The sequence below is a fragment of the Pezoporus flaviventris genome, unplaced genomic scaffold (genome assembly GCF_033815535.1).
Source record: "Pezoporus flaviventris isolate CSIRO_AGI_PZ_B2104156 unplaced genomic scaffold, CSIRO_AGI_Pfla_v1 ptg000213l, whole genome shotgun sequence".
NCBI classification, from domain to species: domain Eukaryota; kingdom Metazoa; phylum Chordata; class Aves; order Psittaciformes; family Psittacidae; genus Pezoporus; species Pezoporus flaviventris.
Genome location: NW_026892761.1, coordinates 2,212,507 through 2,228,580, shown reverse-complemented (window position 1 = coordinate 2,228,580; position 16,074 = coordinate 2,212,507). Strand labels below are relative to the sequence as shown.

The following is a 16,074-nucleotide window of genomic DNA, read 5'->3' as shown; positions in this document are numbered from 1 at the left end:
TGTGGCTGAAGGTGGGACTGGAGACATCCCAAAAGGTGTCTTCCAACCTGCACGTCTGTGATTCTAATAGGAGCTCCCAGCACACGCACCCACCCAGCAAGGACAGAAACACCTTGGAACAGCTGCCATGGGGCTCTTCTGTTTCTGCAGAGGGCAGGCACAGCCTCCAAAGATGGAGTCAGCACCTAGTGGAACACTGGGATCTAAATGGCACATTGACATAAACAGCCCAATTCTTGCTAATAGAGGTTAGTGGTTTTAATGCCGCTAAAATCTCAAGCGTGACCTCCTGTTCCAGAGGCCTGGGAGACCTTCTGCACTGCCACAGGCCATCAGCAAAGAAAACCTGGGGTCTGCAGAGCAGCACCACTGCAACACCTCAGACTCCCTGTGTCATTCACCAACTGACTGTTGTTGGAACGACTTCAACATTGACTAAACCCTTCCCATTTATTTTACACAGGCATCAGTTTCACAGCGGACACTGGTTAATCCCGGACCTACAAATACTCATTCTGCTATTGTAGCTGACTGCACCGAGAAATAACTGCCTAAGCTGCCACATGGCTCTTTGATTTGTAATGGAAAGATTAATGATAAATGGTCCCCTATCAGAGCACAGGCTCAGATTCTGCAGCGGAGGGCAGCAGTGGGGAGAGAAATACATGCTCCAATACGTCTCGAATGTCTGCTGTCATTGCTTTGGACCTTGAGGAAAGCATCTGATACTGTCCATCAGCCGGGTTATGGCTTTCCTTGAAAAGCTGGCTTTGGGGTGCAGGAAAACGGGGTAGGATTTGAGCAAAGCTAATTCCTTTGGAGCGGTGCCTGCCCGAGATTGGAAACAGATGGGACTTGCAGCGGGATGTTTGTTGGTTTTGTGGCTTTGCTGGGGTTTTTTAGCTTCATTCGTGACATCAAGTCTGGAATGCTCATTGGTAAAATATCACCATGGCCAGCATCATCCCCTCTTGAGCACAGCTGAGCCAGTGTGTTTCCTACGCTTTCTCCCAGGCATCTTTGCTGAGCTGGCTGATGGAAAGCTAGACCGTATGCAAGGTTGGTAGCACACCTATTATTAAGCTTTCCTCTTATACTCTTTCCACTTTTGCTGTCAGCAGACCCCTACAGACCCCTGTTTCCTCCCATTGTAAGGTCCTTGGTCATTAAGGGAATCAGAAGCACAGCTGGGCTCTGCCTGTGCTCCAGAGCTTTAGGGTCAGGAAGAAAACATATGGGACATCAATAGGGAGAGACCACAGTATTAACAAACCAAAACCAACAGTGGGACCAGCTGTTTTCAAACGAAGTCAGTGTAGTCTTGCAGAGTTGGATGATAAAACAGTAGAAACCCCATCCTACACCTTGCAAAGTGTCTGATACTCTCCCCTACTGGAAACACAACACATGTGTTCAAGGAACCAGTAAATCAGACATCACATCAGCAGCAAACACGCATCACGTTCAGCAGCAAACAAGGCTCGTTTGTACTTACAGCTGCTCCAGAGAGCGCAGCCCATTGAAGGCATGTTGCTGGATGCTCTGGATCTCATTTTTGTACAGGTAGCTTGCAAAAGGAGAGATGGAAAAAAAGCATGAGGCTGATTTATCAGCATTTGTGCTTTTAAAAGACACAGGAAACAGTTATGAGCCTCAACCCAAAGCAGAGCTTGTTGATTGGATTCAGGGGTGATGTTTTATAGCTATGACATGAACAGCCAGAAATTCCAAGCACAGAAAAATACATCCTTGACTGGCAAACCTTAGAAGTGGGTTGTTACATTACAAAGAGGAGAAGGAATCACTGAGTTACTGACTCACAGGTATTTCAGGTTCTCCAGATCTTCAAAGGATCTTCTCACAATGTGCTTTATGTGATTATTGTTCAGCAGCCTGTTCAAATCAAGAAAGAAAACCACAACTGGTGAGTCGAGCACGTGTGAGACTCGTGGCACTTCTGCTCCTGGCTGTCCACTGGAAAACCCCGAGCCTCTGTCTTGCAACACAGCTTTAACATTAAATGGGGTTCGAAGATCAAGGTTTGGAGACTCACGCCAGCTAAGCCAATGAGAAGGTTTCTTGCCCAGAGGTACCAAGTGCTTCCAATGGTCAAAAACCTTTCTTTACATTCTGCCACAGCGGTTTTCACCCCAAAGTTACAATTTTGGCCAAGAAAGGGATGAGAAGAAGGAAGACAGGTAAAAGGAAGCGGAGGGGAAGGAGATACTAAACCATTGCTGCCGCCCTTGTACAACCACAAGAGTTTCTGAAGGTGCATGGCTGCATTCACCAACGTGTGAGCAGGGGTGTGCAGAACCAGGTTTTAAGAGGCCAAACACAGCTTCAAATACCAGTTCACAGTGGAGTTATAAAATGGTAACTCTTTGTTTTAATCACTTTGTGTGCAAGTATCTGCAATGAAAGAGAACTACATCCAGATCTGACTCCTGAGGCTCTTCAGAGGCAGCCTCCCTCCATCTAGAGAGCCTGATTTTAATCCAAAGCCCATGGACAACACCACATTGGCAAGCCGTCTCCGACTTGTATGCACAGTTGCCATGACGGAGCATGCAAATGATGGCTGGTGCCAACGACCAGAAACACAGCTCGACCTTGGAATAAGCACCACCAGCAGTAACCACGCAGCTGAACACCACAAAACCCTCTGCTGCAACCACTGCCAAGCCCAACACAGAGAAAATGGAATAAATCACTTATAAATAGCTCTTGAATACCTCACATTGAACTACTCATCGTGGCTGCCCAACTGCACTCCTGTGGGTCTTTTGCTGTGGTATCTCACTGATGTTCAGGTCTGGCAACGCTGCTATAAGCTCATGGAGCTCAGAGCAAACCACACTTACTCTAATGATTCCTAACCAGAGATGTGGACGGAGAGGAGAGCTGCAACTGTGCACGGCGCAGATTTGCTTTTCTAGTTCTGTAGGAAAAGCTGCTATTCCCTCTGCAAGGAGCAGAGCTTACAGCATTGGGTCAAATTCAACACATGTATTGGATGTGCATTTTCTACTTTACAAGCTCCTGCTCGTGATAGCCGTGCTCCTCAGGAATGATCTGCCACCAGGCAGCAGGTGAGAAGACAGGTCAGTGCTTTCCAGTGGGAAAACCCAATCTTCTTCCCAACTTTGCTGGAAAAAATAGGGTAGGCAGAGCATCAGCCAGCCTCATGGCACTGCAAGCAAAGCTCCCTTTCTTGGAGGAGCAGTTTATGCAGGTGAAGGATGGAGAGAAAAGATAAAGAGATGGGGAAAACCAGAGGAAAACATGTGGGAAAAGATGATGAAGATAAAATCAAATGCCTCAGGGATGCGAAGATAAAAGGTGTCAGAAACACACGAGTTGTGGCAGCTTCACAGGTTACTGCCAGGCAGCTGAGTCACACCGGCTTGCTCTCAGGTGGAGCATTACATTAAGGGTCCAAAATGCACGTGAGAAACTCAAGTACAAAGAAGCTTTTGGAATTCAAGGCAATAAAGGTTTGAGGGAAAGCTCAGTATCCTTGATCTGAGCATCCTCCCTTGCTTAGCTCCTGCTACCATGGATGCGGGTACCGGTACCCAACTGCACACTGCCAGGGCTGTGGACAAGCAGCTTGAAGAGGTTAAGGCAGAGAGCTGCTGGAAAGTTGCTTCACAGCTGGAGGTGATGGCTCAATACTGAGGTTAAACAACCCGACTTCGCTCATAAGGCTGCAAGAATGATGTCAAGCCCTTGGAACACAGGATCCTGCTCTGACAGCCAGATACGCTGAGTGGAAATAGAGCCCCAACACCAACTCAAAGGTTTATTTGATGATTGAGCACCCAAGGACTGGAAATAACTGCTCGAGAGCAGCACTGGGGAGGGCTTTGGTCTATTTACCCACAGGACAAAGACAACACAGGCACCAGCCGTGCACGCTTCCTTCCCTGCCCTCTGTCAGTGTGCTTTCATCCTCAGCCAGAGGAGGATGAAGGCAGCTTGTTCTCTATTATCTGATCCTTGGCCCCACATCTGAGGACAAAAGATGAGCTGATAGATGGGCTCCAGTTCCAACATTATTCCCATGGGATGGGAACCCACCTGTCTCCTGCTTTACAACTGGCATCATCCGCTTGGCTCACTGGGGACATGAGACAACAACCAGGTGAGCAGCTCCTGGAGGCAGGGGAACATCCAACAGCCCCACACACCACAATGGTCTGGACTCCATCACTGACCCTTTATCTTTAATGCCATGAGTTGGACCAGGACTGAAGTCCAGGGGGGGTATCTCAAATTGCAACATGCCGTCTGACTGCATTTTGATGCTATTTAAAAGCCTTAACCTAGTTTGTTTTGTTGTCTTGGCTATCTAGGACGGTTCTAGGGGGTGTAATCAGTGCTCCAAGCCAAACAAGATGAATTCTGGAAGCAGAGATGGCATGCAGCGTGGAGGCCTCTTATCTCATCGTCTGACACTTAACAATTTGTTCATTGTCCCATTAAAGGTTACAAAGCGTATGGAAGAAGCCATCTCTGTTTCCTGTCTCAGGATTCCCCATTGTAATGGAAGGATGTGTCCGGGAAAAAGCTCAAAAGTGAGATAATTTATGAAGTCGATCATAGTCCACATATTCCAAACTGCTTCTTTCTGAGAAATCCATAGACAAGACAGCACATCTGGCTCCTAGAAAGACTGGAGATGGCTTCTGCACAACTGTCTGCGCCTTGACTCCCATGCAATTCCCCAGGCAAGGAAGTGTGCAAAATCCTGGCATGACCTGGGTATGGATCCCAGTGCAATCAACAGCAGAAATGCCCGAATTCCTGCTGACATTAAAGAGGATTCACAGCTAAGATCTGCTGCTAACCGAATCCGCTGGGAATAGAAGCTCTGGCAGACAGAAGCTGGAAAGATCATTATCAACGCATGTCTTAAGTATACCCTGCAGCAAAACAAGCCCAATTAAAAGTAGCAGCAGTACGTTTCCTAGCAGAATGATGTGGCATTCCCCTTCGTGCCAGCTGATGAACTGGGCTCCAAATGAAGAGGTGGACTCAATCACAGCCTTTATTCCTACAGAGCTCTTCTGGGAGGTTTAAGATACACAAGCACCAGGAGATCTGGCCCAGATTTACTACGAGAACATTTTGCATTCAGTTGCCTTTAGGTTTTATGTCCTGGCTGCCCCTCCCTTCTCCTTCCCCACCCTCTCTCTGGGTTGCCAAGCACAGGCTTAAGCTGCATTAAATGAGTTGTTTTCTGTATTGAAGACTGCATTCATCGATGTGACAGTACAGGATTCGGGCTCAAACCATCGACTCTTTCCTCTTCCCTTTTGACAAACCACATCCTACAGTTACGATGACATAACAGCTATTTTTTTTCCCTCCCACCATTAATAGAAATCATCATGCAGTGTATTTAAAGGGGGGGAAAAAGTGAGTTTAATGCTCAGCTGTGCGTTTGCCCTTGTTCACAGAATGATCTGGAATAGCCATTTCCCATATTTGAGGGAGAAATGTTTTTTTCTGAGACCCAAGCAGGCTCTGACATCTCCTCTTTGCCAGCAGCAACATGTTCTTTCAAGAGCTGACAGAGGTTTAAGACAGAGCCTCATGTGAAGGAGAGATGCAGAGCTCACCAGGAGTGCCTTTTGCTCTCACATAAGCAGAGAGAGACTATGATCACCACTTGGGTCAATGTGGCAGGGTGCTGTCGTCCTATGGAAACACTTAAGGGGACAGTTATGCAGGGGTGTCCTCATCCATCCCCACCCAAAGATGACCTAAAAGGAGCAAGAACTGGGAAGGAAGCGAGGAGATGCTATGCCTCACCACGGGCTCGCAATGTGTTCTCTTCCATGGTCCACCTCCTGCTGTGAGCTAGCATTAGGTTAAGAGATGCAGTTAAGCATTGACAAACACCAGTCAAATAGCTGCTGAGGAGCATTCTGAATGGCATACAGGAGGGTTTGTTGCCTCCCTCTCCCCTCTTTTTTTAACCAAGGGGACATATTGAGAGCTTAAAAATACACAAAGGACATCCTGACACCAATCTCTGCACTGGAACGGGGAAGAGGCAATGGAAAGGGATGAGGAAACCTTACAACTCTCAAGGCCTTTAGCCAAAGAGGACCTCTGCAATGCACACACCACTGCAGACAGCCAACAAGCAAGCTGCCAGTGGTGCAGCATTTAGGATAATTGTTACTACCTGTGGTGCTGCACCAGGAGTCCCCAGCCAGAAGCACACATTGACTGGATCTCTTCCATAGACAAATAGGGCTCCTGGTTCTAATTTTCAAGTGGCACTCTGGAATTTATCCAATCTCCCAAGCCAGGGAGAGAAGAACGGAGGGAAGGTTTGAACTGTTGAAGAGCCCCGCTGGATGCTCATGGCAGGCTCTTCTTCTGTTGGTCTCATAGCCCACCTCCCTGCAGCCAACAGAGGCCACAAAGGTTTCCTTATCAGGGTGGTTTATAAACTGTCAAACTTGGACATAGCACAGCCATCCTCCCCCAAAAGAGATGCAGAACAGAAGCTTCCCCACAAACCTGCTGCCCTTCCTCTGCCAGGCCAAAACACCGGGGGGGAAAAGCCCTTTTAGAAGCATTTATTTGCTTAAGGGACGTTTCTTTAAGTCCTATGGCAGAAAGCTGCAAGCTCAGAGCTCTGCACATGGAACCTGAGCGACTCCGTCCTCCAAACCTCTCACTTCAAACATCCTGGCCAAACTTCCCCAGCAAGCCTCTCAGGGATTTGGAAGGGCTTATTCTCTTTATCACTCACGGACCTATAGGAGTCCTCAGGCTGGAGTTTGCCATGTAGAAACATCAGCAAATTCTACGGCTCTTGTCAGTTTTGATGTGGGAATTGGACAAACATAAGTTCCTGGAGAGAGATTTGCTGCAGGAGTGCAAGGTCTGACGTTCTCTCCTCCAGTTATTTAGCTCCTCACCCATGGGAGTTCACTACCACGAGTGTGAGAATCACTGATGTTTCCAGTTTGCTGGCCAGGCCAGGAAGCACAAAGCATACAAAGCGCTGTCTAAAGGGAAAAGTTTTAGTGCAAAAGCAGTTGATTTTCAGAATTCAGATATAAAAATGCCACATTTTGTTAGAGCAGTTTCACCTAGCTCAGTATTCCAGCCCTGCTGATGGCTGTAGGACATTATTTAGGGAAAGCAGGAGAGTCTACCCCACAATCTGTTCCTCTTACTGCCCTGACATCCATAATCATGAGATAGGGATGTTTGGAGGTACATTCATGCCTATTCCCATTAGTATCTGTTCATGGACTTGCTGCCCTTGATGTCCCTGTCCAGGAGGATGTGGAGACAAAGCAGAAAGAATGGGACAAATGCATGGGGCATCATAGAGAGACAGGTCTCCCCACCTACATCCACCTTTAAGCAGAGCCGCAAAGACAGAAGTCTTGCACATGCCAAGGACCTGCCTAGACCAAGGCACTGCCAGGGCAGGAACTGGGATCTCCTACAAAGCAGGTCGGGTGGAGCATCTCTCCAGTGAAGACCTGCCAGCATCCCGCTTTTCCCTAGGGCTCAGCTGAGGCGAGGCTGGTGGTCCTGCCGGGCTGCCTGCCAAACATCTGTCTGCATCACACAGCGATGACCTCATTTGGAACAGTTCCTCTGCTCGACTCAGGGGTGGAAGAGCAGGTCTGGAGATCAAGATGCCTGCGCAGAGCTTTGTGATAAGGTAAAACCCTATGGACTCAGGCTCTATTTTCTCTCTAGATACTTCAGTCACATTTATCACCCTATCTCAAATGACAGAAATCCATCCAAAGTCTCCTTTCTCTCTGTTATTCTTGATAATGAAGTACCACATGGTGCTGTTCCAGAGACTAACATAGGCAGTTCTTGTGCTCTGGATGAACAGCATCATTGGCAATAAGGTTTTCTATCAATTTACTAGTTGACCACCCATCATCCTGTGAACAAGGGCCTAGGTCATGACCAGGGCTCTTTGAGGTCATGGTTTGGCCAATCAATCCCCCACACACAGTGGAAGCATCTTTAGCCAATATTGATTTTTAAAGCATAGCTGTTGAACAGGTCCCTATGATAAAGTCCTGCTGTATTCCCACTTTCCCAACAACTTCTCACAGCTGACTGAATGCCTTATTGCCAAGATCTCCCTTCTTCCAGCACTGTCATCCCTAAAGGATCAGGGGCTTCAGGTCTTTCAAGGTCAGACAGAATAAGCAACCTGGACTTTCTCTTATGGGACCATGAATGAACAAACCCAAGAGATACAGATGTCTGTCATGCAGTGCAGGTTCCCAAGCTGCTGGCTTGCCTCACCAAGACATTGGAGCTTAGGCCTGGATATCTTATAGCTGTTAGCACCACGTCACAGCTAGAGTAATCAGATCTGAATCCCAACGGGCCAATTACATCCAGCACAGCGCTGCGCTGACACAGCTTCTGTTTCTGATTTGGGAGCTGGTTTGTATTCAACTTCTTGGCTACACGGCGCAGATGTCCTCATATCTAACTTCAAACCCTCAGCCTTGCGGCGGCAAGAAGCACCAAAGGCTCCCAGGGTTTCCTTTGAGCAGTGTGAGAAACGTGTGAGTACATCACACTGATGCGAGAGTGCTGGCTATGGCTGGGATGCAACACTGAAGGAACTGCTTTCTACTCCCGTTCCTATCTGTTGTAGGGTAGGTGTAGGGGTTTATCCTCAGGCAAGGCACAGGATATGATGGCATTCAAAAGGATGAGCTCGCACTTCAGCCAAACTCATGTAGAGCAACTCATGTAGTTGATGCCTTTGAGGAGGCCATGAAAAGGAGAAGCTGTTAATGCATCCCTCCACTACCTTAATCCTAGGCCAAACCTGCTCAAAAATCCTCAGTCAGTAATTGGATGCATCAGGACTTCTGAAAGGACAAGTTAATTGTGAGAAATGAATGTAATTAAAAGGCACATTTAGTTTAAAAAGGCAAGAAATACAATCCAGGGTAGAACAGAGAGAATTGAAAAGCTTTAAATGGATATGCACAGCTTGGCCGCAACAACTAAAGGACCAAGGCCATCTTTAAGACATCACAGAGGACAGTACAGACACAAACAGTGAATGGATAGCCTCACTGCAGGATCACTGAGAGGAACTTACAGCGTGTTGAGGTTCTTCAGTCTTCTGAAGGCACCCGGTCGGATCTCCTTGATGTGGTTGAAGCGTAAATCTCTAAAAGCAGAAAACACAATCAGTACACTTGGGATATAAATAAGCCTTTAGCAATGAGCATCATCCGTGGGAGGAAAGGGAGGAGGGCTGATGGGAGACGCTATCATGCCAGGTCTATGGACTGGAGAAACAGAGACAAAGATTGGGAAGGGAGTGGAGAAGGAATGGGGATGGTGGCTGGGGTCTCCTCTTGTCTGTAAACTCAGCCAATAGCCAGGACAAAGTGATATTTACAAAATTCAGATTAATATCATAGAAAACTAAAGGCTGAAAGGACTCAAGTGATCACTTCCATGAGCACCAGACAAGGTCTGCACCTCAGCACCCCAAGTTCACATGCAATTAGATGATCATAAGGACCTACATGATCTTAAGGTCCTTTCCAACCCTAACTATTCTAATTACACTTGCACCTCATACTGACTTGTAAAGGAATGCACATCACCACATGGAGCCATTTTTTAGCTCCTTCGCAAAATTATCCTTGCCCTAAAATGGTTAAATCTGATCAAATAACCTCATATAATAAGCATTTCACATTCTGCTCTGCAGTGCTCCAAGACTCAGCACAGCTTATCGCTGCCTGCGTTTCAAACGTGTGCCAACTTCAATTAGAATTAGTGGAGTCCAGGGGATTCTGGCAAATTTCAAGGGCTGCCCATGTAACTGCATCAGCTTGGAACCCTAAAACAGAGGGGTTTGATTGCTAATGAGATAAGAAAATAAGAGCTAAGTGGTTTAACCTGGTTAACCGAGTAGAAACACTTCTATAGGGAATGTGCATCCATTTGGCACCTCGCGTGGTCCAGCGCATTATAACAAATCACAACACACTGACAAATGGATTTTGCTGCTAGTTTCTATCCAAGGCACAACAACGAAGTTGATTTTCTTCCCCTCTTACACTGCTTAATCTCTCCCCTTTAGAGAGCACACAGCTATTTCTTGGTTTAAGGCAGCCTTTTAAGGGCATTTGCTTTAAGGGGAAATCACACATGAACGCGCTGAGCTGCCCATCATTCTGTTGGTGAGTGACAGAGCGTTTGGAGGCAGGGGTTGAAACTAGAATTCCACACAGAGCTACAGGTTCAACACTTATTTTTAGAACAAGAATCACGGCCTTCATAAGATTAAGCTTAGAAAGAGATGAATTAATTGCAGGGAGCTGCAAGTGAGCTGACAGTGAGTAGCCAAAGGGGCTGAAACACCTCTGAGCAACCACTTGAGAAGAGGATACACAGTAAGTAAAGCTGATTTTACTTCATTTACTTCCTCACTAAATTTTCTTACAGTTTAGGCAGAAAATACATTGCAAATCAAACTGAAATATTGAATCTCTGCCTTGTTACCCCCTTTGTTATCACTCAATGCGCTCTATTGTGCTTCTTCCTTTATAACGATGCAACTTTGAACAAAGGAATGAGAAGACCAAAGTAGGAGAAATCTCTCCCCTTTTAGTGCAAAGTACTGCATAGAGAAGAGTTGGAGGGCAGGAAAGAACACAGCTTCAGTATGTCAGAAAAAAAGAGCTGGAATTGCCATTTACAAGCACCATTTGTCTGCCACAAAGAGCAGTCCCAAAGGATCACCCTTTGCAATCCCAGTGTTTAACAGTAACTTTACCCTCGACATTTTCTGGTGCGTTTGGCTTTACACACATTGCTCCATATGCACATTTCTTGCTCGTCTTATTGGAAGGTGTTGCACGTCCCTCCTCCCTGCCGATGTGAATCTGAAGCTAGCTATCTGCATGGATTTCTCAAGGCAATAGCTGACACCATAAAGCCAAATACAATTAAACAAAGGGGACAGCACGAGGTGCTGACTGCTCTCCATGGCCTCGTTAAAAGGAGATGAGGAAAGACTAGACCATGAAAAAAGGTGGAGAAATGCAAACCTGATTTATACACTACCACACAGACATCAACCCCGCTGCCCCGGGGGGCTGTAAAGAGCTGTGTAATTAGTCCAAGCAGCTGGCTACAGGTAATAGGGAACACCACAAATACATGGAAGCAATACACAGGGGTCAGGGCTGAAGCTGTCGATGCTCATGGAAGTCAGCAAGAAACAGGCAGTGAAGTGTAAAACACCACTTTGGGTCCCAGGCTGCAGGTGGGGGAAGAAAACCATCAGACTGCTTTAATGAACAGAGATAACTGCAATCCTGCACACGCCAGCATTCACATCCAAGTGCGTGGCTTCCAAGCAAGAAGCATGGTGACTGAAACCACCTCTGAACATAGCTACAGGCTCAGGGTTGTTCTTATTAATGGTTGTTTTCACTAAAACCACAATAGCTCTCACTGTTTCCAATAACTCCTTGGAAATGCTCGTGGCTATTGCTTGGCTGGACCATCTCTTAGCAGTGCTTCTACTGCTGACAAGCACATGGATAGAGAGATGCCTCCTGATAGCTCCCACCACTGAGTGAGCAACACGGGGCTGGTTTCATGCAGGATCTTCTCCCTTACACCACCCCAAGGAGCATGCAGTAAACCTTAGCTTGTGATTGTAATGAAATAACTTGATTTTCCTTGTTTTCTGTTCCAGATGAGACCTTCACATGATTCCCTGGACCCCGGCTGCTTGCAATCCTTTGGAAAGCTCACTCTTCGGTTTGCCCTCCATTGTGCAAAGGCAACAGCTTTCCCCACAGACAAAAAAGGGAACTGGAGGAGCACATCTACTCCAAGCACTTCATTTGAAGAAATGATGTGAATTAACTGGAGAGAATCCAGAGGAAAGCAATGGGAATGATGTGAAGTCTGGGAAATGTGATAATGAGAAGAACTGTGATGGCTTATTTAGCCACACATACAGTAATTGCATCAGACCTTGGCTACACATAGAAAAGGGCAAAGAGGCACCAACTGACACTATAGATTATGGGGTCCATTTAAAATACCTTAAACGGTGAGGCTGATAAAGCACTCAGGTAGACTGCAGGCAAGACAAGCATTACCCACATAGGGTTCAGGTACGTGGATCCTGCCCTGGAGGCAGCAGGGTGGACTAGACCAAAACAGCAGCAAAAAGACACCAGTGTGGATGTTCCTACACAGCAAAGCCCCTGAAGAGACAGAAGAACCCACTTCTTCCTCTGTACCAACGCATTAAAATCCCACAAACAATACTTAGGCTCATTCATAATGTTTTTATTCCAGACCTTGCCTTAGCCTGAAGCTGGTAATGAATGGCTCATAGGGCTGCAGAGGGAAATTCCTGGCTTGCGTGTGTTTGATTGAGCACATTCCCTACAGAGTTTGTCCCTCTTACACAGAAACTCTTGTTTCTCTCTATTCCCAGGGCACTCAGTCTGGAAACTTTGGGTTTCTTTCCATGAACAAGTGTGCTTTATACAAGGACTAGCATCCCCCATGCCAGCCCCTTCCAGCTGCTGTGTGCACCAGCAGCTGAGCTCCCTCTGTCCCTCCTTCTTCCACCTTGGAATTTGCAAAATGGGGGAAAATAATGAAAATAGATGCCTTGTGGTTTAGCTCACACACACACACACAGTTTCATGGCTGGAAGTCTGGGATTACGTGATACCTCTCCACCAGAAACGAATGGGATGGCTGCTGCTAAAGGATCCCAGATCATAGAGTCACAGAGGGGTCTGAGGTGGAATGGACCTTCAAGCTCATCCAGTTCCAATCCCTGCCATGGACCCCTTCCACTGGAGCAGCTTGCTCCAAGCCCCTGTGTCCAACCTGGCCTTGAACACTGCCAGGGATGGGGCAGCCACAGCTTCTCTGGGCACCCTGTGCCAGCGCCTCAGCACCCTCACAGGGAAGAACTTCTGCCTCAGAGCTCATCTCAATCTACCCCCTAAGAACCTCTTCTACTTTCACACACAGAGTGCACACAGAAGCCATAACTGGCAGGAAACTGGGCTGAATACACGGATAATCTAGGATCTGCTATTGAAACAACTCATCTTTTCCAAACCCCATGGCAGAGGCTTACTGAGAACACAGAATCTCCACATGGAGGGGGAAACACATCTTCACAGAATGGCACTTGAACCTTCCCAATTCTCTCAGCTGCTACAGAACAATCAGTCCTAAAAGCATTGTGGTAAATAATTATCAGTGATTACTCTATAAAGGAATCAATGGGTTTTACAAGTAACTTCCACTTCTGTTTAATGTATTTAGACTCTTGAAGAATCATCTATTACCATGTTAACTAAGCAGATAATTAGCTACAAGAGGTATTTTACTGCAGTTCCATGGAAATTACAGGGTTTGTTCCACTGAAGCATCTTTTGTGTTCCAAAGGTTGTGCGCAGCAGCGATGCTGACAGTTCTGGACCATTTCACTCAGAGCTGATTGAGTAAGTGGCAGCCACCCCATCATTATCAGCAAAGACACAGAGTGAAGGTGGTTTTACAAAGACATTGAGGTTCCTACAGTGTTTTCTGGGAAAGGGAGGGTGTGAAAGACAAAATAACACCATTTTTAAGTCACGTTTCCCATATATAAGAAGAGCCACAACACTTATCAGAAAGAGGATCATTCCTTTTACTTGCCCACAGACCATCAGAGTCAGCCCTGCAGGTTCTCCCATCCTGCCAAACAAGCTCCAGTCCTGGCAGGAGGGAACACAGCCTTGCTGAGATGGAAATGAAGCCTTCCAGACTCACTGTCACCACCTCCCCAACTCAGGAATGTCCCTTTCACACACCAGTTCCCCAAATGGCTTATAATAAATGACAGCCTTCGTGGAATCCCTACATGGACAGCGGAGCACTGCCATTGCTGCTACACAGATGAGGAGACCGCAGGGAGGCTCAGGGCTGGGTTATTTTCCAAGGCTTGTCTATTTTGGGGGGTTCCAGCTGCGGATGCCAAGATTTGACTGTTCAAAGAGTGAAGAGGATGGAAAATATGGAACACCAGTAAAGGAGATGATACGATCATGGTTGAAACACTGAAGAGCGAGGTGATGAGCACACACGCTGATGCTCTCTGCCACACTGAGCACATTTTGAAGCCTTAGGGATGTGCACGCTGATTTTAACTAAGGAACCACCACAGGCATTCCTGAGAGAGGATTTCAGCTCACACAAACAAGAGTCAGAGTTTCAAAGGGGTCCCTCCTGCATCAGCTGGGGCATGAACTCAACAGTGATTCAGCAGCCAGCATCCCAGCCTGGCTTGATCCCACCTGAAGGCAGTGCCAGGGCAGAAGGGATCTGCTGGTGCATCATCACTGCTGGAATCTTTTCATCAACTGCCACACGAATCCTTTGAGGATTCATCTCAGAGGAACACCTCCAAAACACAGTTTTGGCCCTGGACACATTCAAATAGGGAGATCACACAAAAACCCTGTTGAACTCAATCTTAGATAGTTTCTTTGAGCTATTCTGTATTAGCAATGGGCATGGAGAGCAGGGTGTGATCCTACTCAAACCAGCTAAGTCTATTCTTGGACATTCATGTTAACAAGGAACAGGACCCTCTTAATGTATACTTCCTTTGCACTATCTATTGAAGATACTGCCCGCATCAGATGAAGACAGTGTTCCCTCCCCTCTGAGCCAAAGGAAGCAAAAGCAAAGTTCCAGGTATAAAGATGTATTTACCTTGGCAATGAAGTCCAAGAAGCAGCCACACCACGGCAGCTGAAATGAAGTGCTAGGGCCTTCTTTAATAGCAAGGCTCATGTACCATAGGTGTCAGCTTTTTTCTTTCTTGAGAGCATGACCGTTTGGGCCTTTACCCAGAATACACACACATTCCTTCACCAAAACACACTGACTTCTCCTTAAGGTGCATAGGAAAAGAATCCTGGCATGCCTATGGGGAGAAGGATATGTTGAGGTCAGTGAAAATGCAAATACTCCGGTGGGAACCAGGTGATGGAGCACTGTGAAGATCAGTGAAAGCAGGATTTATAAACCCTGCAGGTAGCTACAAGAGTTTGGATGCTTTCATCAAAAGATGTTAGAATGGAAGAAAAACAGGTTTAAACGCCTTCCTTCTGCGTCTTCCTGCCAACAAAGGGACTTCTCTGAAGAGACCATAGAGAAGATCTTGTTTCACCCCTGAAAGGTTTAATGAGGATTAAATATTACAGCCAAAGAAGTGGAGATCCCACCTGGCACATGCAGAATGTGTGGGTGTGCATTTAATGGCTGCATCTAAGATTATCACAGGCCGAGGAAATGAGTAATCCATTCTTTAACCCGAAACACGCGACAGAGACCACAAAGGGAGCAGCATTTCCAAGAACTCCTTTGCTCAGAAAACCCCAACAAATGTATAGGATTCTTTCTCTAAGCTCTGCTCCTTAAGACAGAGACTGCTCCGTGTCCTATGCTATTGTAATGGCCTGCGGGAGGGAGAAAGGAACCGAGCAGCCACCAAACAAGCAGCACAAGGATGAGGGGGAACAAAACTCATCAGGCTGGCTGCGCTTCCACTGCCCCATTAGCAACCAGGTCTGTGAACAACTGGGTCACCTTCAGTTCGTGCCAGCGATGATTTCAGATCCCAGACACTGCGCTGGCTTTGCTTGTGCCCTTAGCTGTGCTGCTCTAGAAGCCCTCATTCATTATGTGCTCTGCAGAATGCACAGAGGAGAATAACCCCATGGATAATTGGGTTGCAATCCATTAGCTGCCAGCCAGAGGGGAACTTCTTTCCATGAATTTCTTCTGCTCATGCCCACACATTGCAGAGTTCATTGTTTCGAATGTCACACTGCAGAACAAATCGCTTTGAAGGTTAAAGCCCTATTGAAATGTTCTGGGTGTATGTTACACAGCTGTTCCCTTCTTAGGGCTGCTGGCTGAAAGAACTGCTTGAGTCCCAGCGGCAAGCAGCAGATCACATCTGGATAATCATGTTCCAGTCAAAGA

The 16,074-nt window shown here is 46.8% G+C and overlaps 1 protein-coding gene across 1 annotated transcript in view; it reads right to left on the bottom strand.

Annotated features, from left to right (window-relative positions):
• LOC133262324 (peroxidasin homolog) overlaps window positions 1–16,074 on the bottom strand; it is a 41,409-nt gene that overhangs the window by 22,166 nt on the left and 3,169 nt on the right. The window contains exons 2-4 of the mRNA XM_061441372.1: window positions 9,131–9,202; window positions 1,822–1,893; window positions 1,496–1,567 (exon numbers count right to left, since the gene is read on the bottom strand). Of these exons, the coding sequence (XP_061297356.1) occupies window positions 1,496–1,567; window positions 1,822–1,893; window positions 9,131–9,202 (216 nt within the window). The remainder of the gene's footprint in view (window positions 1–1,495; window positions 1,568–1,821; window positions 1,894–9,130; window positions 9,203–16,074) is intronic.